General features: G+C 38.5%; 1 protein-coding gene across 1 annotated transcript; it reads left to right on the forward strand.

The window, feature by feature from the left end:
* The first annotated feature begins 454 nt into the window (after positions 1–454).
* On the forward strand, positions 455–2905 carry LOC149046639 (uncharacterized). Its single transcript, XM_089204431.1, has one exon. It carries the CDS (start codon positions 963–965, stop codon positions 2025–2027), a length of 1065 nt encoding a protein of 354 aa, XP_089060557.1. The 5' UTR covers positions 455–962; the 3' UTR covers positions 2028–2905.
* Positions 2906–21925: the final 19020 nt, after the last annotated feature.

Here is a 21925-nt window from a genome sequence, read left to right on the forward strand (position 1 = left end):
GCCCACTTAGCGTGATGTACTTAAGACTGATCACGCAAATATGAAATAAAACCTATCATAGGTCAAAGGTGGAACAACTTGCTGTGAAGCTCAGTTTCTGAGTTACTATTTCAGGAAGATGCTACTTCTTTATCGAATAACATTGTTTCCCACTGCTGTTCGAGATGTGTTTCTTTTGCAGATGTATCAATGCACGGAACATCCTTCCTTCTTCTTCGAAAAGCACATTCTAAGACCCAAATTTTGTTACGCTTTAATAATTCCGAAAACAAAAGAAAATTTCTTCTAGAAATTTAGCTTCCTGTATGTAAATAACCCACTTGACGTGATGGAAAATGTGTACTTGGGACCGATCACGCAAATAACACTTATGAAAGGTCAAAGGTATAAGAACTTGCTGTGAAGCTCAGTATCTGAGTTACTTCAGGAAGAAGTTTTTTTCATAGAATAGAGTAACATTGTTTCCTGTGCGAGATGTGTTTCTTCCGCAGATAAACCACTCCTCATTTAAATTGCAGAGACAAATTTGGCAGTTAATTCAGCGGCACATTCTTATGTAGTACGAGTCTCATTTTACGGAATTTTCAAAAACTTTCACGGTCCAAGAAATCTGCTCGGTTAGACTACCTTCAAAGTATAGTTGCTTCCTTCTTGGAAACGTTCACAAAAGAAAAAGGAAACTTTTGTCAATATTCGAACAATGAATTGACATCACATTTTCGAATGCTTAGTGCTGCATTGCGGAAGTCATTCTAACCACAACGACTTCCCTTCAAGCAAAAGAATAACGACAATGAAAACCACAGTTGAAACATTTTATTCTATTGCCCCTCCCTCTACTAACGAACAAGCCATAATTAAATTCAGCGTCCATAAAAGCCCGATCTTTTCCCTTTGGATTGCTTTCTTTGCAGATACTCAAGAAGAAAGCTTTTATCAGCTGCAACCACCAAGTCGACAATATGTCTGCCGCTTCAGATTATCCGGAGATCGTGCCGAAAAGTGCACCTGAGGCTAAAGGAACAGACTTTTGTGGTGATAAAAACAGCTTCTATATCATCCGATCTGATGTGGGTGTCTACATGAGGTGCAAAGATATTCACGCTGGTCAAGATATCAAGATTCACCGTCTAAGTGAGGCCTGTAGATGGGGCGATCACTACTTGGCCACTGACTCTCATTTCTACATCATTAAGGGAGATGAGTATCGCAGAGTCACCGACCTGAGTAAAGACGAGGACGCTGTGGTTTACTCTCTTCATCGCAACTGTCGCGGAGGAAGCGCCTACTACTCTGCCTTTGGTAATTGGTACATCGTATTTGCCAACAGAGGCACCTACAGACGAGTGAGTAACATGAACAAAGATGAAGACGCCGTTGAATATAAAATCCACCAAGCGTTCCAAGATGGCATCTATTTCTGGGGCACCAATGATTATGTCTACTGTCTGAAGCAGGCCGGAAAATGGGGTGTCACCTATCACAGAAGCACCAACATGAACACGAACAAGGATTGGGTCGACTTCAGCGTTCGCGAGTCAGTGCTCAAGTTTATCCCTGGTGGTATAGCACACACCCATGGAAAAGTGTTCGGGTATTGGAAAGATGTAAAATGTCTTCAAAACGACTCCGACACTGCCATTGAATGGGAAAAAACCATCAAGAAAACCTTTGGATTTGAAAGGAGCACAATGTCCTCCATAGAGTTCGAATGGTCCATCGAGATGGGAATAAGCGAAGAAGTAGGAATCAAAGCCCAAGTTTCAGAATTGATTGAAGCTCTCTGTAAAATTCAGTATAGCCTCAAAGTGAAGTTTGGTGGAAAGATGGTCAACACAGAGCAGCTCCAGTGGAATACAACCACCGAAGAAGACGAAACCGTTAAGCTGAAAATCCCACCGAACAGCAAGCTGTACGTTTGGCAGTTTCAAATGGGCTTTGGAAAGAAAAAGAACCTCTTCAGCCGTGATACTGCAATCACATACGGTAAAGCACCACCTGAGGAAACAGAGTATTTTATGCATTAACCGTGATCCTGAGTCGGGCTGAATCGGCGCCTGATTAAGAGTGTTTAAAACTGTGACACAAACGAACCTTAGTAAGAGCTGTGAGTGCTTAAGTTTACTCTCAGTGTGTGTGTGCGTGGATACAAGTGTGTTTTGAAATTTATCTTTTTCATTTAATCGTTGAGCAGTAGACAATACGTTTTTTGAGAAGTAATAAATATACTGCATCAAGTATGACACAAGTAAACTTTTTCCCGTCAACTAAAGTCGATCAATTTTTTTTGAGTAGACACGAGTGTAATTTTTTGGTTTCTGAGTGTGTCATTTACACTTTAATCATGCTAGTTTGAGAAGCAACAAATCCTGTTTCAAGTATGAGACAAGTCAATTTTGGTCTGTTAACTAATGTCGATCAATTTTTTTAGCAGACATGAGTGTGTTTTCTTTAGAGTGTTTTTATGGTCATTTTCTCTTTGATTTATGTAGATACTGTGCTTACATGTTCAAAAGGTAAACAGTACTGCTGTTAAGCGTAAGACAAGTGAACTTTGTTTGAAACGCGATAGATCGAGTGTTTAAAGTGAACATAAGTGCGCATATTTTTTAATTTCGTGGTTACCCCTCATTGGTTCAAATATACTGCACCTATTTAAAAGGATATTAAAGGCCAGTTAAGTGTGAGACATGCAATTGCGCCAAGGTCAGAATTGTTAGTAATCGAGTTTACTTTGAGTGAATATTAGTGTGTTTTGAGTGGCACTATGATAATATTAGGGAAAGATTGTTGAACTGGCAACGTAAACATGCCCTAACTAGGCAAAAAATCACGCGAAGGAATGTTTTCGTAACCCAAACTGATTGTAACAAACCCTGTGGAGTGATTAAAAATGTAACACAAACTAAAAGTTTTAATGACTGAAGTGATTCTGAGCGAGATTGAAAATATCCAGTGTGGAAAAATGTGAGCGCAAAACTTCTTTTGGTCGCAGCAAGACGTGGCTTCGTGTTCGTGGACTACTTCAATTTTTTCCTTGTAGACAATTTAAAGGAAAATGTTTGAAATTCCTTTGCATAATTATTATGTTACAATACAATCTTGCCGAAGGGAACTTTTATGTGCCACTGCGATGAATAATCATCCCGTTCTTCTCGTGCAGCATATTTTAAATTTTGTGGCGCTGCAATCATTATTAAAACCCCAAATACTTTCCTTTGGATATTTAGCTTCCTTTTCCTGTCCCCTTTTCATGAAGGGAAATGTTTACACGAGCTGTGAGGCTATGAAAGCGGAAGATTTAAGAGTTTACAGTTACACTTGTTGAGTTTTCATTTCAAATTGATGCCAAGACAAATTGCAAATTCTAAAATCGCTGAACGAAATGCGGGGACTAACGTAAGTGCCGCGACAAAGTCAACAGTAAAGGAATAAGTCACTTTGTGACTTAGCTTGAGTCACGAAGAAATCCAGAATGAAGGTAACCATCCAACTCCACAAATAATAAACGCATACCTCGGGCGTTCTACAAAACCAGTGTTAAATAGAATTTTGCGTTTATCAAGTTTCCGGTTGCAAAATTCATCAAATTTTAACGCTGCAATTCGAATTTTTCTCTGCCTATTCGAGTCAAATTCCCCTATTTTCCATTCCTTTGTCAAGTTCCGCCGTACAGTTGCTCAATAAATATTTGCATTTTATCGCGATGATCTTTGTTTACAAGGTTTTCTACCGCTTACATCTGATAAGAAACCTCTGAAGTTTTCCGCTTCGGAACGATATGCCACAGAAGGCATTTTATGAACCGCAAGTTTTTCGACTGATTGAAATGAGAGATACATGGTAGTGACTTTCACAAGTTTTTTTTTGTCAGAAAAGTATGGTTTCTTTCGTCCGCTAAAGTAATCTACTGATCGATCCCATCGCCAATGTATACATAAGATATTGAATTAATTAATCGAATTAAATCAATCAGCCTGTTCGCAAGGTTGTTATTTTTCATCAGTACGTTAACAATTAAAGCGACTCATAGTATTAGGTTTGTGATTTAAATAAATATTTTAAAGTTTACTCGAAAGATAAGTGTTAACTGTAACAAGCTTGGTTGTCCTTTATGCGCGGCCCAGCACTTCTAGCCTGTATACACTCGTTGCCAAAACCCAACCTCGTTCCCAGGCTATGTCCACCAAGTTGCTTTATGCCAATTAAAAACTGCCCATCTTAGACCAAGATTTTTTTTTTTTCACCTTAAGTTAACGCAGTCTGTAATCATACGAATGATTAACAAAGCGGACGATCGCGAAGCGAGAGCCCGATTTGTTAATCTCTCGTATGATCACAGGTGGCCCAAGCAAACGATTCATTCATCATGGTCATTCATTGACCTCCTAACCAAGTCTCTTCTGCGGGCGTCTCCAGTCTGATTATCAAGAGAATAGCCAGAGAGATGCGAACTCGGAAATACAAGTAGAAAACGCTCGTTTTCAGCGAAATGCACGGAGAGTTTTGGTATAGAGGCATGTCCCAGGGTGCAATGATCTCAGATCGCAAATTATGGCTGAGAAAAATGCCGATCGGGAGGATTTTCGGGGCGCAAACCACCTCCGCTTGGACAACAATAGAAATCGGAGTGTGCAGCCTTGACTTCGTCCTATGACAGGAATAACGTACAGTGATGGCAGAGCAAACTTAAAATGGTAGAGATCGCCAGAAACTACAACGGACAAACAAGATGTGCGTAAGTTCTATCGATTTTACATTTGGATGAATGAATTTAATGAATGTTCAAACTCTAAATCTGGAAATGCCGACAACCTCAATACATTGCTCTAGCGTAATTTCAAAAAGAAAAGGAAATTGTTTAGACGGTTCGTGATTCGAGAAAAAGAAATCGTAGTGATATTATTGCCAGGAGAAGAGTGTTAGTCTCAGGGAAACATCAGGGGAAGTGTTTTAAAGTTATTTTATGCTCGCCAGTTTCTCAAATGACTGTTTATTAAAAAAAAAAAAGTAGAATTGTGGTGGTTAGGGCCTATGAAATATGAAAACATTTCAGTTTTCTTTGGCAGAACTTTGAACTTCAACCTGTTCTTGAAATGTGAATGGCAATACTTTAGTGAATTTTGAAACGTAACAGTCACAAAAATTAGTGGTAGTTCAAGTCGAGGGACAATCAAGTAAAACAAAAAAGACACCTACACCGGTACCTCCGTTCTTTAACGAACGCTGAGAGAAACAATTCCTTCCAAAAATCTGCAAAATCCCCCCAAGGCATTGGATTTTGTCGGTCGTGTTGAGCAATTAGGGTAAAACGCTGATTAACAGAACGCCATAACATAGCTCAATTAATTTCGCGTGAAAATTTTACTCTTGGGATTCAAATGGACTGAAAGATTGAATACTTCCCCGAAATGAATCACATTGATGAAAATAAATGACACTGAGCTTTATTTTTTCTTCTCCTCTCATTGCAGCTCTACACAGAAATATTCCTTGATGACTTCCCGGTCCGCAATTAGGGAAAACCTGCCAGTCTCTTGAATAAGGTATTGGAAAGAAGAATCTGATCAAGATAACATCAATGAAAATATGCTAGTTTTCTGTTGAGGAAATATTGTTCAAGGAACTTTACTGACCCCAGCATTTGAAGAGCTAAGCAAAATATCCCTATTTCTTATTATACATACAGTTCTTGGATAGAGGAAACAGTGGCGAAAGCATTTGATTTCCTTTATGAAAATAATTACGGATTTTAAGCCATTGGTTGCCGATATAGATAACATCATATCGTTACACTCCCCCACCGACGCAGCACCACAATTTCCTTTAGCGACTTACCCTCCTTATTTGATTGTGTAATACTTTAAAGAATCAGAGTGGTTAGTGCCGCTTATGTATCAAAATAGCATCTCCAAACACGCAATCACGTTTCTTTAACAAAACTTTGAAATCCCGTAACGTACATAACTAAATCTATAACTATAATATTTTGGGAAATTGCAATGATATATTACACGAACCTTGTAATCATGTAACGCGCGAGGTTGACGTGATTGACAAAGGTAGAGATTGGTCTAACTCCAAACATTCACCTGCATATTATTGAACAACAACGAGAGGGGACTGAAACGTACATAGGCAAAAAATGATGGCAACTTGCTCTATCATTTTCTTGCTAATTATATCTTTTAAGTGAGCAGTCACCTTAAAGTTGTTCAGTAAGACCGAGGGGGGACTGAAACGGTGGGTGGGCCATTACCGCTGGACAAAATATTTGGTGAGATATCTCAGTTTCTTTATTCGAATATTCAATCGTCAATATGCTTATTTTTATCTATCTACTGAGATATTTTATTGTATATTCATCGATTCCATACATGTGAGTAATTTAAAGAACGTACGCTCTATTTATTCTTCGAGAGGCCCTTAGACACGCGGAAAAATTGTCCTTCGTGGTACCAAGAATCAGCCGCTAACAAATCGCGAGAGGAAAGGCCAATAACTCTGCTATCACCTGTAGCAATAGCAGCCTTTCTAATCATAAGTTCTGCTCACGTAAGGTTCTTCTCGACGAGGCTTTTGCTCTCCACTTCATACATTACACCCATGAATCTCTTCTGTGAATTTTTCTCCAATTCTCGCTTCATTGTTTTAAAGGTTACGGTATAGCTGAATGGAGGAATTTCCCCTTCCTTACCACTCTCCGCCAAAACAAGCAATGGCCCATAATATTTATAATACCCATTAGCCTAAGAGTGACTAATACAAGTTTCACAACGAGGTCATTTAGTTTGGTCTGTTCTTATCAGTCGTTGTGATCTTGATAATGATCGATCGCTAAGTGTTTGCTTTCAAGTGTTTCCGCCGATGAGAAATACAGATTCCGGCTTTAAGTCTTTATTTTGTGTTCTTTATTTATTAATTATATCTTTTCAAAGCGTCATAAAACGGCAAGGTTAACAATCGACATGGACTTTGAAGCACTTCCCTACCTTGAACTTACCCATGATGCCTTGCGAAGTTGATTTAATGACAAATCACGCCCCACCGAGCGATCAAATTTGGCAGTATGAACTGGGCTTTAACCAGGAGAAGAATCTATTTAGCCCTTAAATCATGCTTACACAAGATGGAGAAGAGCCTCAGTAACCATCACTTTGTTTTATACAATAGTTATGCATAGAGTGTAGCTTTATAGTCAATTGGTGCCTTTCTTTAAAGTGTGCTAGGTGTGATACGAGTAAACTCTTGTCAGAACTGTGATTGCTAGAGTTTACTTCGCCCAGACACGAATGTATTCTAAAATTCCGTTCGTTCGACTAGTCCTTCGAGCTAACACGACAGACACAAGAGTAGTCTGAAAATTTCTTTGTAACTTCAACTTAGTGTTTTCCAGGATATGCTGCACATGTTTCAAAGGCATCAAAACTTCTCTGAAGTGTGAGACAAGTCAACTGTATTCGAATGTTCTCATAAGCGGGGGGTACGTTTTACAGGATGCGCCAGAATAAAATCAGAGTACGGTAACACAAGACGCCTGAAAGCGCTACTGTGAGATGCGTTGGCTAATGAGCGTGGCATTGAAAGGAATTGTGCACGTTTACAGTAAACTTCCATGATAAGTGAATTAAACCAGCTGGAGAGGATCACCTTTGGAGGAAGTCTACAATTTCCGAATGGATTTTTCGGAAAATAAGGGTGCTTACCATTTATCAAAAAAATCTGGAAATTTCGGTTGAAAGTCAAATTACACGGAATTTTTGTGAAAAATCCGGTCGGGAATTGTAGACCACCTCTAGAGGTATTTCTCTTTTTCCGTTCCGAACGGAAAACAACGGTAATTTCCTCACCATTTGCTAAATTTTCCAGTTTCCAGTCTCTCATCAGCCGAAAACAATTACGGAAAATCGAATTGCAAATGGTAAGCGCTATCTCGTTCGGTTGGTTCGCTGATTTTGGAAAAACCCTTACCATTATTCAACGATCGTCCCAACCAGTTTATTCTGAGAGGAGCCCATTACCCAATCACGATTTGCCATTTGAAACTCATACGTAATCACCAAGGGAAAATGGTTTTCCCTCCTGACGTTTGTTAGCTCATTCATGCTGAAAGCACAACTGACTACACAACTGCCCAAAAATAAAAGAAAATGTATTCCATAAGTCTTTAAAGTTCGCACTGGTTAGAAAGATCTTAAAGATGAAATCTATATTGTCTTGTACCTCTAGCCGGTAAGATCCTAGGAGGCCTAGAAACTACCACCGGCTAGAGGTACAGCTTGCATATTTAGTCGACTTTGCCCAATTTCTATTACGGTTTCCTTCACATTTTACTTTTCTGCACTTCCAATTAGTCTTACACTCCTTTTTATCACTTTTTTCAAGAATAGTATAATTTTATTTGTTTTCATTTGATCTTGTACCTCTAGCTGGTAGAATCATAGGGGGCTTAGAATATACTACTGGCTAGAGGTACAGCACGCACACTTAGGGGACTAAGCCCAATTTTTATCATGGTTTGCTCTACATTTTACTTTTCTTCAATCCAAGTTGTAGTCTTACACTCTATGAAATCTTTTTTTTTTTTTTAAAGAATACATTTGAATTTTTTTTTCTCTTACTTGGTTTTGTACTTCTACCTGGTTGGATCTCATGAGGCTTAGAAAAGACTACCAGTTAGAGATACAGTTTGCATATTTAGTCAACTTTGCCCTATTTTTACTGCTGTTTGCTCATTTTACTTTTCTGTACTACCAATGAGTCTTACACTCCTTAGAATCACTTTTTTCATTAATACATTTATATTTTGTTCTCTCTTATTAAGTCTATAACCTCCAGCTGGTAGGATCTTAGGAGGCTTACTTGAAGTACAGCTTGAATATTTCATTGACTTTGCCCAATATTTATTACACTCTACTTTGTATTTTACTTTTTGGCATTCCATTTTAGTTTGATACTACATTGCATTCATTTTTTCGAAGAGCACCTTCTTGTTTGGTCATGTATCCACCACTGCTTATTTGATAGCACAGCAATCATAGGAATCAGCTGAAACTAAAGAAGGCATTATTTGAAAATAAGCAAAGGGTTTCTGGTTGGTATTCAAATAAGAAAGGTTTGATTTCTTTTCAATAACAGCGATTTTAACAAAAAAAAAATACAGTAAATAACGTAGGCACAGGTAAATCTCATTTATATAATTGTATAAATTCTGTATATATAGTTGATGATCATTCTGATTTCAAGAATAACTTGCGTACATGCTGTTAAATATCATTGAAAATACAAAGGAAAAAAGTCAATTTGGTGAATTAAAATCATGTTATCCTATGACTACCTAAAGATGAGTTGATTTAAGTATTTCAGACAATGGTTGGCCTGGTCATCAATACTTCTAATCAAACACAAATATCATAGAAATAGAGACTGTTCCTTTCTAGGAAATTCTAGTCACATTGAGGCAGAGTATTACATGACAAACTTCAGTAAACCTGGTTGACATGTTTAAGTCTAAAATAAATTTTGGGGCAAATTCATCTAAAACTGGTTATATTTGTATTGATATAAATCCACAACCAAACAAAATACAAATCAGGCTAGTTTAAAATTTATTAACTTGTTAATGATTCCAAGCTTACGTTACACACGTAAGCTGCCCCTCTGGCTAGTAGTGTTTTCTGAGTAATCCAACATCCTACTGGCCAGGTAAACAAGGCAAAACATGAAAATATACCTATTGAGTGACTCCACAACAGTATAAGACTAACATGACGTGTAGAAAGGTTTTCCCATAAACCAAGAAGTTAATGAAATAAGCTAAATCCACCTGCACGAATTACCTCTAACCTGTAGAATTTTCCGAGCCACGCAAGATCCTACCAGCTAGAGGTACACGACCAAGAAACAAGAAGATACTCATGAAAAAAAAATGATTCTAATGTAGTGTAAGACTAAATGGAATGCCGAAAAGTAAAATTCAAAGCAAACTGTAATGAAAATTGGGCGAAGTCGATTAAATATGCAAGCTGTACCTCTAGCTGATAGTATTTTCTAAGCCTCTGAAAATCCTACCAGCTAGAGGTACAAGACCAAATAAAAAAAAATAAATGTAAATGTACTCTTGTAAAAAGTAATTCCAAGCAGTGTAAGACTACAACTTGGAGTGCAGAAAAGTAAAATGTGGAGCACACCATGATAAAAATTGGGCAAAGTCGACTAAGTATGCAAGCTGTACCTCTAGCCGGTTGTATTTTATAGGCCCCTTCAGATCTTATCAGCTAAAGGTACAAAACCAAATAAAAATAAGTAAATATATTCGTATTCGTGAAAAAAGTCATTCAAAGGAGTGTTAGACTAATTTGGAGTACAGAAAAAATAAAATGTGATGCATACCGTGGTAACAATTGAGCAAAGTTGACTAAATATGCAAGCTGTACCTCTAGCCGATAGCATTTTCTAAGCCTCCTGAGATCCTACCGGCGAGAAGTACAAGACAATAGAAAATTCATCTTAGGGATCTTTCTAACCAGTACAACTATGACACGGGCATTTTAGTGGCGATACTATCCATAAGTTTCGTTTACCTTTGCAAGCGCAGGTCTTAGCAGCTAAAGTGTTCAGCTAAAACTCTGCCGAACAAGAAACTTAAGATCGACGAGGGTGGAGGAAACAGCCATACAAAATTAAGCGAAATTTTCTTTATTTAAACTCAACAATGTATCTTTGTACCGTTGCACTTATGTCCTCTCATTGCAGATATGTCCTCTGACGTAATGTGATAGAGTGGCCAATCATATCCTGTGATCTATCGAGCGACACGCGGCTTAGGACTGGTTAAGAGACTCCGTTGTAGTTATGTCTTCAAGCAAAAGTACTTATTCGAGGGGGTCGGGATAAGTGGAAAATTTGACCAGTATTTTCCGGTAACTGATCTCAGGAAAACATGCTGTTCGCATGATCACTGCGAACCGGATCATTGGCCTCTCACATTATTTTCTTTGAAGTTCTATCGTTCCTTCGTTGGCGCCGTGTGATCGCATCGTTGTTATAGCCTAAACGTGGAAGAATAACTCGCTACGTAAATAACAAAGCGACTTTCGACCAAAAGATGCGTTATTGTTCACGCTTTATTTGCAGTCTTGCTTTATTTACTGTCCTCATTGTTCGACTTGCGACTCCATTGACAACATTTTACACACAAGCTAAGACAAAAGCACAATGTGGCGTCATATCACAATTGTTTTATTTTGTTTAATAGCTGAAGATCATAGATTATGGTTCGTCGGCATGAAATTATATATTTTTGACGCTTCGCTGATCTGCTGGAGGTGAGATCGACTGAGAGGTCAAAGTTGTGATGATTTGTCTGCGTCGCGTCACGAAGTCTTCCTTGAATCACAGAAGTTTGGCCTTTGGTTGTTTATTTTAAATATTGTAGGTTTTTGCTGTATCGCACTAAGCCCTCCGTAAAAATTTGAAGTAGTAGATTGTGATGTGATTTTATTGCGGTCCCGCTGATTTTAGCAGTTCTTTTTTTAGTACTGTTTCTAGATCATTGTTGGATTTATTGCACGTTTGGGTGGATTTGTCATAATTTACACCGTTTATGACAAATTCACACAATGATCCAATCGAAAATCGGGGTAAAGTTGGCTATGGCAAGTCAGTAGGATATATTCCACCTAAAGAATGAATTTCACAGAATTTACCCCGTTTTTCTAGAATTCGCTGACCAAATGGAAAATCTGAGTAAAGATGGCATATGGGAGCTTAGCGTGTTGGCCACTTGCGGATGAATTCGTAGAATTTATCCCGTTTTTCTAGAATTCGTTGAAAAAAAATGGAAAATCGGGTTAAAGATTGGATATGGTAACCTGGGATCCTTTTTATTTGGAGGATGAATTCTCAGATTTTACCTCGTTTTTTGCCAAATTCACTGAAAAAAAAATGGAAATTCGGGGTAAAGATAGCATATGGGAACTTCGGGTATTATTCACTTGTAACATGAATGCTCAGAATTTACCCCGTTTTTCTCGAATTCACTGATCAAATGGTAAATCGGGGTAAAGATGGCATATGGGAACTTAACGTGTTAGCCACTTGCCGATGAATTCGCAGGATTAATCCCGTTTCTTTAGAATTCATTGAAAAAAAATGGAGAATCGGGTTGAAGATTGAATATGGCAACTTGGGATCTATTCAATTTGGATGATGCATTCTTATATTTTACCCTGTTTTTCTAGAATTTGTTGAAAAAAATGGAAAATCGGGGTAAATATTTTTTTTAAAATCTGACTGTCACAATATTTTTATTTATTTTTTATAAATTTTTTAATTTATTTTTTAATACAAAAACAACTATATTACTTTAATTACAGCTATATTACTTATATCACGGCTACAGAAAATAACTTACAGTACAGTTACATCTATAGCTACATTACTTACGTTTTTTGTTTTTTACAAATACGTACGTTACAGTGCAATACAATATTTAAAACAATACTGGTTGAAGAGCGACTAAACAAATAACTATATATTAAAAGAAAAGAAAAGAAAAAAACAAAACAAAAAAGCGTTTACAGCCAGAGTGCACTACTCACAATTTATAGAAAAGAAGGTAGTTTAAAAGAAAACAAAAAAGTGCAGGAAAAAAGGATACAAACATCAAATTATATGTAAACAGAATTAAAGAAAACACTAAGTTAATGCGTGTTGTGCTTGTTTTAAGCATGGTTTTTCTTACAATAATGATTTATGCATTATAATGTGAGAAGAAGAGGGGGAAGTTTTTATTTCCGGAGAGATGTTGCGCATTCTGCATATCCATACAAAATATCTAGTGACCACAAAAAGGAAGTTTAGTTTCTTGTTTTTGTGTGGCTCAAGCCCAAGTACTATAAATGGCGATAGATTGAAAATTTCTGCGAAAGGTTCTCCAAGGTTAATTATCCATTGTTTAAGACCTTGCCAGAAACGGTTGGATATATCACAAGTCCAAAATAGGTGGATGAGAGCCTCTTTCTCACTTTTACAAAAAGTGCACTGCTCATTGTCCCTAAGGTTTACCTTGGTAAGAAAAGTGTTGGTGGCTAGTCTTCTGTGCAGTAGCTTAAATTGAAAAACAATCAATTTTGTGATTTTTGTGCACAGAAAAGGAGTTCTGTAAACTGCCTTCCAGTCGACATTATCTGGTGTTTCGAGCATGCATTCTGTTGCTCGTCAGAATTTTCTATGTTAGTCTTTTTGGTTTTGTCGTCTTTAGGAAGGTGTCGAAGGTAGTTTCGTATGCAGTATTACAGCTGTTGAAGTTAGCTTCATTGCTTTTTTGTAAGGCCTTAACAGCTGATAAGATGCCTTGAAAAGTAAGGAAGTTTGTTTTAATGTCGTAAAGCTCTTTAAAATCAGAGAAAGATAGGAAACTATTCGCATCATTCATCAAATGGCCCACTGTTTTAACTCCCTTTACAGACCATGAACGATAGTATACAGGTTTGTTACCGACACGTATAAGAGAGTTATGCCATAGACTTTGCGCCTTTAGCTGATCAATGGAGGAGAAATTAGTTTCAAGTGAGATTTCTGACCAGATGTGGAGTATTTCTGAAGTAAAGGCCTCTGCAGTTTTTATAGTTTTTAACAGATCTTGTTTATTAAGGTTGGTACGAAAAAATTCGACACCACCTAGATTTTGTAATTCATAGCCAAACAAAAGTTTCCATTTTCCTTGATTTTCCGGATCTAGATATTTTTTTACCCAACTTGATTTAAGAGCTTTGTTGAAAATTTTTGATATCAATCATCCTTAACCCTCCGTTCTCGTAGTCGTTGATCATTATGTTGTGCTTTACCTTGTCTCCCTTGCCATCCCATACAAAATTGAAGAACATATTATTTATTTCTGTTAGAGCGCTGTGGTTGGACGGCAGAGGGGACAGGATGTAAACCAGTTGAGAGGCAATAAGGCTTTCTAAAACTGTAATTTTTCCTAATAAGGTTAAACGGCGCAGTTCCCAGCAGCTTAAGCTGTTTCTGATTTTGGTTAGTTTTTCGTTGTAATTAGCTTCTATAGTGGTTTTGGGGTTGGTGGAGAGCCATACGCCTAGAGCCTTAACCTTATCTTTTACCTATTTAAAATCTTTGTCGGGTCTGAGATGTGTTTCGTTTCGAATATTCGCACCGATCCACAAAGCTTCAGTTTTCTTGCTATTTAGTCGGAGACCAGAAATCTCGCTGAAAAAGTCTAATATTTGTAAGGAGGTTGTTAGAGAGGCAGCCGATCGATCTAAAATAAGGGTAGTATCATCCGCGTATTGACTGCTTTTTACTTCTTGTTCGTTTATTTTTATGCCCTTAATGTTTTTATTTTGCCGTATTGTTTCGGCTAGTATTTCTACACAGAGAATAAAGAGATACGGAGAGAGAGGGCAGCCTTGCCTTACCCCCCTTTCAAGTTTGAAGAAGTTGCTAGACCAACCGTTGTTAAGAATGTAGCTTTCTGTGTTATGGTAAAAGAGCTTCCAGTTGATAGCAGATTGCCAAAAATTGTAACACTGTAAAGTTTTTGGAAGAAAAGACCATTCTACCGTGTCGAAGGCCTTTTCAAAGTCGAGAAAAAGTAGAAGTCCTGGAATGAATCACAAATCGGGGTAAAGATAGCGTATGGGTACTTCAGCTATTATCCACTTGTAGTATGAATGCTCAGAATTTACCTCGTTTTTCTAAAATTCACCGATCAAATGGAAAATCGGGGTGAATATGGCATATGGGAACTGAGGGTATTAGCCACTTGGGGGACGAATTCTTAAAATTCATACCGTTTTTCTGGAATTCATTGAAAAAAAAATGGAAAATCGGGTTAAAGATTGGATTTGGCACCCTAGGATCAATTCCACTTGAAGGAAGAATTCTCAGAATTTACCCCGCTTTTCTAGAATTCACTAAGAACATAAACTTCTTTTAAAATTTGTAATTTTTTCTATCTTTCATTTTTAACTAAGACTAGCGAGCCGCACAAAGAAACACTTTTTGTAGTTGTAAGCTTCTCGTTTATTTCGGACGCGTTTCGTCTCTAATTGAGACTTCATTGGGGAATAACTACAATTAAAGAGGAAGAATATATTTTATAGCATGTTGTTGTGCCTAAGTTTTGAATTTCTATGGACGTTAATAATAACTGAAAGCGGGTGTTATAAAAAACTCCTAATTACAATTAAGTTATTGCGTATCGCTTTATTTTGGGGGGGCTAACGATTAGCGCTAATCGTAGAATTTCACCGCTGAAAAAAGTCATGGAAAATAGGGGTAAAGATGGCATATGGGAACTTAGGGTATTATCCAGTTGTAGCGTCAATTCTCAGAATGTACCCCGTTTTTCTAGAATTTACTGAAAAAAAAAATGGAAAATCGGGTAAAGATAGGATATGGCAAGTCAGTAGGATAAACATGATAAATTCCAATTGGTGGAAGCATTTTCAGAATGTGCCCCGTTTTTCTATAATTCATCCAAAAAAAAATGGAAAATCGGGGTAAAGTAGATTAGATGTGGCAGGTTAATAGAATATATTCCACTTGGAGGATGAGTTACTAGAATTCACCCCGTTTTTCTATAATTCCTTGAAAAAAAAATTGCAAAACCAGAGTAAAGATGGCATAAGGGAACTACGGGAATTATCCGCTATTAGCATAAATTCAGAGTTTACCCCGTTTTTGTATAATTAATTCATTAAAAAAAAGGAAAATCAGGGAAGATTTGACAAGACAACGTACAGGTTGCATTCCACTTGCGGGAGGAACTCTAACAGTTTACCCTTGTTCTCTAGAATTCACTAAAAAAAATGGAAAATCGGAGCAAAGATGGCATTTGGGAAGTTGTAGCATGGATTCTCAGAGTTTACCCTCTTTTTCTTGAATTAATTCATTAAAAAAGGAAAATCGGGGTCAAGATAAGATATGACAACTTAGGATATACTCCACTTACGCTATAAATTCTTATAACTTACCCCGTTTTTCTGGAATTCATTGAAATAAAAATAGAAGACCGGGTTGAAGATTGGATATGGAAACTTAAAATGTATTCCACTTACGGGACGAATTCTCAGAATTAAGCCCCTTTTTCTGGAATTAATTAGAAAAACAAATGGAAAATTAGGGATGTCCCGAGTTATAATTTATTTCAGTTTAAAGATGAATGGACACAATTTAGCCCTTTTTCAGAATTCATTGAAAAATTAATTCGGCACGTTAGAATACATTCTTTTATGAGATGAATTGTTTTTTTAGAATTCTCTGAAAATAACGGAAAATCGGGTAAAGATTACACATAACAAGTTGGGATATGTTTCACTTGTAGGATGAATTGTCCTTTTTTACCCCATTGTGTACAGAATTCTTGGGAAAAAAGCAAAAAACCGGGACAAAGATTGAATGTGACATGTTAGGATGTATTCCACTTAAAGGATGAATACTCACACGGCAAAAAAACATGCGTTCACTGTTAATTTTCCGAAATGGTGAATGACTGAGAAATTCAACATTAAACTGACGTTTTCTGATATCGGAAAACGTGCGGCAAATTCATTGTTCACCCTCAGTAAAACTCGGGAAAAACACGAAGTTCATCGCAAGTTATCCAGCACCAGGAAAATACCAATGAATAGCCTGTTCACCTGAACGTTTTTCTATAGTTTTCCCGTGCGCGCGAACAAGGCATTTTCCAAGCGTTTTCCCACAGAATAACTAACGGTGAATGCCATGAAAACATGATGTTTGTCGATTGTTTTCCTGCTCCACGAAAACGCTAGTGTCTAGCTTGTTTTCCTGAACGTTATTCTATAATTTTCCCAAGCGCGCGAACGTTGCATTTGTCGAGCGTTTTCCTGCAGAATTGCAAACGGTAAATGCCAAAAAAACAAGAAAATCGTCGATTGTTTTCCTACTCCACGAAAACGCCACTGATAGCTTGTTTTCCAGAACGTTTTTCTATAGTTTTCCCGCGTGCGCGATTGCTGCATTTTCCAAGCGTACTCCCAGATAATTACTAATAGCATGAAAACATGATCTTTGTCGATTTTTTTTCCTGCTCCATGGAAACGCTAATGTATGGCTTGGTCAACCGAAAGTTTTTCTCTACTTTTCCCGAGTACGCGAACGATACTGTTCTCACAGAATTACTAACGACCGTGATTAAGAAATGAAGATGTGCTGTTCGTCTCTTGTTTCCCTGCTCTATGGAAACACTTGTGAACAGCTTGCATTGTTTTCCTGTAGCTTTTTGTAGTTTAATTAAGCTTATTGAGTCATTTGAGTGGATTGGATCATTTCAGGCAGTTGGGTCACTTGCACTGATTAGGTCATTTTCGCTGATGGCCACATGTTAGGTTCTGCTGTTTCAGAAAGTAAATGTTATTTAAAATTATTGGGTCATCTGAAACAGTTAGGTCACTGGAACCAATTTGGTCCTTTGAGGCAATTCTGTTATTTGGGCCAGTTGGATCATTTGAGGCAGTTGGCTTTAATTGGCTGATTGGGTCATTAGAGGCAGTTGGGTCACTAGAACTGGTTGAGTCATTTGAGGCAATTCAGTCATCTGAACCAGTTGGTTCATTTAAGGCAGTTGGCTATTATTGACTGATCGGGTCATTTAAGGCAATTCAATCATTTGAGCTGGTTGGGTAGTTTAAGGCAATTCAGTCATTTGAGCTGCTTGGGTCATTTGAGGCAATTTAGTTATTTGAGCTGGTTGAGTCATTTGAGGCAATTCAGACATTTGAGCTGGTTGGGTCACTTGAGGCAATTCAGTCATTTGAGCCAGTTGGGTCATTTGAGGCAATTGTGGTATTTGAGCTGGTTGGATCATCTGGGGCAATTCAGTGATTTGAGCTGCTTGGATCATTTGAGGCAATTCGGCCATTTTAGCTGGTTGAGTCATTTGAGGCAATTCAGTCATTTGAGCTGCTTGGGTCATTTTAGGCAATTTTGTCATTTGAGCTGGTTGAGTCACTGGAGGCGATTCAGTCATTTGAGCCAATTGGGTCATTTGAGGCAGTTGTGGCATTTGAGCTAGTTGGATCATTTGAGGCAATTTGGTCATTTGAGCTGGCTGGATCATTTGAGGCAATTCAGACATTTGAGCTGGTTGAGTCATTTGAGGCAATTCAGTCATTTGAGCTGGTTGGGTCATTTGAGGCAATTCAGTCACTGGAGCTGGTTGGATCATTTGAGGCAATTGTGGCATTTGAGCTGGTTGGATCATTTGGGGCAATTCAGTCATTTGAGCTGCCTGGATCATTTGAGGCAATTCAGTCACTTTAGCTGGTTAAGTCATTTGAGGCAATTCAGTCATTTGAGCTGCTTGGGTCATTTAAGGCAATTTAGTCATTTGAGCTGGTTGAGTCACTTGAGACGATTCAGTCATTAGAGCCAATTGGGTCATTTGAGGCAATTGTGGCATTTGAGCTAGTTGGGTCATTTGAGGCAATTCGGTCATTTGAGCTGGCTGGATCTTTGAGGCAATTCAGTAATTTGAGCTGGTTGGGTCATTTAAGGCAATTCAGTCACTGGAGCTGGTTTGATCATTTGAGACAAATGTGGCATTTGAGCTGGTTGGGTCATTTGGGGCAATTCAGTCATTTAAGCTGGTTGAATCATTTCAGGCAATTCAGTCATTTAAGCCGCTTGGATTATTTGAGGTAATTCAGTCATTTTAGCTGGTTGAGTCATTTGAGGCAATTCAGTCATTTGAGCCAGTTGGGTCATTTCAGGCAACTGAGGTATTTGAGGCAGCTGGATCATTTAAGGCAATTCAGTCATTTGAGCAGCTTGGGTCATTTGAGGCAATTTAGTCATTTGTGCTGGTTGAGTCTTTTGAGGCAATTCAGACATTTGGGCTGGTTGGGTCATTTGAGGCAATTTAGGCATTTGAGTCAGTTGGGTCATTTGAGGCAATTGTAGCATTTGAGCTGGTTGGATCATTTGAGGCAATTCAGTCATTTGAGCTGGTTGAGTTATTTTTAGGCAATTCAGTCATTTGAGCCAGTTGGGTCATTTGAGGCAATTCAGTCATTTGAGCTGGTTGGGTCATTTGAGGCAATTCAGTCATTTGAGCTGCTTGGGTCATTTGAGGCAATTCAGTCACTGGAGCTGGTTGGATCATTTGAGGTAATTGTGGCATTTGAGCTGGTTGGATCATTTGGGGCAATTCAGTCATTTTAGCTGGTTAAGTCATTTGAGGCAATTCAGTCATTTGAGCTGCTTGGGTCATTTAAGGCAATTTAGTCATTTTAGCTGGTTGAGTCTTTTGAGGCAATTCAGACATTTGGGCTGGTTGGGTCATTTGAGGCAATTTAGGCATTTGAGTCAGTTGGGTCATTTGAGGCAATTGTAGCATTTGAGCTGGTTGGATCATTTGAGGCAATTCAGTCATTTGAGCTGGTCGAGTTATTTTTAGGCAATTCAGTCATTTGAGCCAGTTGGGTCATTTGAGGCAATTCAGTCATTTGAGCTGGTTGGGTCATTTGAGGCAATTCAGTCATTTGAGCTGCTTGGGTCATTTGAGGCAATTCAGTCACTGGAGCTAGTTGGATCATTTGAGGCAATTGTGGCATTTGAGCTAGTTGGATCATTTGGGGCAATTCAGTCATTTGAGCTGCTTGGATAAATTGAGGCAATTCAGTCATTTTAGCTGGTTAAGTCATTTGAGGCAATTCAGTCATTTGAGCTGCTTGGGTCATTTAAGGCAATTTAGTCATTTGAGCTGGTTGAGTCACTTGAGGCGATTCAGTCATTTGAGCCAATTGGGTCATTTGAGGTAATTGTGGCATTTGAGCTAGTTGGATCATTTGAGGCAATTTGGTCATTTGAGCTGACTGGATCATTTGAGGCAATTCAGTAATTTGAGCTGGTTGGGTCATTTGAGGCAATTCAGTCACTGGAGCTGGTTGGATCATTTGAGACAATTGTGGCATTTGAGCTGGTTGGGTTATTTTGGGGCAATTCAATCATTTAAGCTGGTTGAATCATTTGAGGCAATTCAGTCATTTGAGCCGCTTGGATTATTTGAGGTAATTCAGTCATTTTAGCTGGTTGAGTCATTTGAGGCAATTCAGTCATTTGAGCCAGTTGGGTCATTTCAGGCAACTGAGGTATTCGAGGCGGCTGGATCATTTGAGGCAATTCAGTCATTTGAGCTGCTTAGGTCATTTGAGGCAATTTAGTCATTTGAGCAGCTTGGGTCATTTGAGGCAATTTATTCATTTGTGCTGGTTGAGTCTTTTGAGGCAATTCAGACATTTGAGCTTGTTGGGTCATTTGAGGCAATTCAGGCATTTGAGTCAGTTGGGTCATTTGAGGCAATTGTAGCATTTGAGCTGGTTGGATCATTTGAGGCAATTCAGTCATTTAAGCTGGTCGAGTTATTTGAGGCAATTCAGTCATTTGAGCTGCTTAGGTCATTTGAGGCAATTTAGTCATTTGAGCAGCTTGGGTCTTTTGAGGCAATTCAGACATTTGAGCTTGTTGGGTCATTTGAGGCAATTCAGGCATTTGAGTCAGTTGGGTCATTTGAGGCAATTGTAGCATTTGAGCTGGTTGGATCATTTGAGGCAATTCAGTCATTTAAGCTGGTCGAGTTATTTGAGGCAATTCAGTCATTTGAGCCAGTTGGGTCATTTGAGGCAATTCAGTCATTTGAGCTGGTTGGGTCATTTGAGGCAATTCAGTCATTTGAGCTGCTTGAGTCATTCGAGGCAATTCAGTCATTTGAGCTGCTTGGGTCATTTGAGGCAATTTAGTCATTTGAACTGGTTGAGTCATTTGAGGTAATTCAGACATTTGAGCTGGTTGGATCATTTGAGGCAATTGTGGCATTTGAGCTGGTTTGATCATTTAAGGCAATTCAGTCATTTGAGCTGGTTGAGTCATTTGAGGCAATTTAGCCATTTGAGCCAGTTGGGTCATTTGAGGCAATTCAGTCATTTGAGCTGGTTGGATCATTTGAGGTAATTCAGTCATTTGGGCCAGTTGGGTCATTTGAGGCAATTGTAGCATTTGAGCTGGTTGGATCATTTGAGGCAATTCAGTCATTTAAGCTGGTCGAGTCATTTGAGGCAATTCAGTCATTTGAGCCAGTTGGGTCATTTGAGCTGGTTGGGTCATTTGAGGCAATTCAGTCATTTGAGCTGCTTGGGTCATTCGAGACAATTCAGTCATTTGAGCTGCTTGGGTCATTTGAGGCAATTTAGTCATTTGAACTGGTTGAGTCATTTGAGGTAATTCAGACATTTGAGCTGGTTGGATCATTTGAGGCAATTGTGGCATTTGAGCTGGTTGGATCATTTAAGGCAATTCAGTCATTTGAGCTGGTTGAGTCATTTGAGGCAATTTAGCCATTTGAGCCAGTTGGGTCATTTGAGGCAATTCAGTCATTTGAGCTGGTTGGATCATTTGAGGCAATTCAGTCATTTGGGCCAGTTGGGTCACTTGAGGCAATTCGGTCATTTGAGCTGGTTGGACCATTTGAGGCAATTTACTCATTTGAACTGGTTGAGTCATTTGAGGTAATTCAGACATTTGAGCTGGTTGGATCATTTGAGGCAATTGTGGCATTTGAGCTGGTTGGATCATTTAAGGCAATTCAGTCATTTGAGCTGGTTGAGTCATTTGAGGCAATTCAGTCATTTGAGCCAGTTGGGTCATTTGAGGCAATTCAGTCATTTGAGCTGGTTGGATCGTTTGAGTCAATTCAGTCATTTGAGCCAGTTGGGTCATTTGAGCTGGTTGGATCATTTGAGGCAATTCAGTCATTTGAGCCAGTTGGGTCATTTGAGGCTGCTGGGTCATTTGAGGCAATTCAATCATTTGAGCTGGTTGGGTCATTTGAGGCAATTCAGTCATTTGAGCCAGTTGGGTCATTTGAGGCAATTGTGAC

This window comes from Pocillopora damicornis, chromosome 4, assembly GCF_964200805.1.
Source record: "Pocillopora damicornis chromosome 4, jaPocDami1.2, whole genome shotgun sequence".
Taxonomy (NCBI): domain Eukaryota; kingdom Metazoa; phylum Cnidaria; class Anthozoa; order Scleractinia; family Pocilloporidae; genus Pocillopora; species Pocillopora damicornis.

Coding starts and splice junctions, on each gene's coding strand:
- LOC149046639 (XM_089204431.1), top strand. CDS start 963: ATGTCTGCCGCTTCAGATTATCCGGAGATCGTGCCGAAAAGTGCACCT.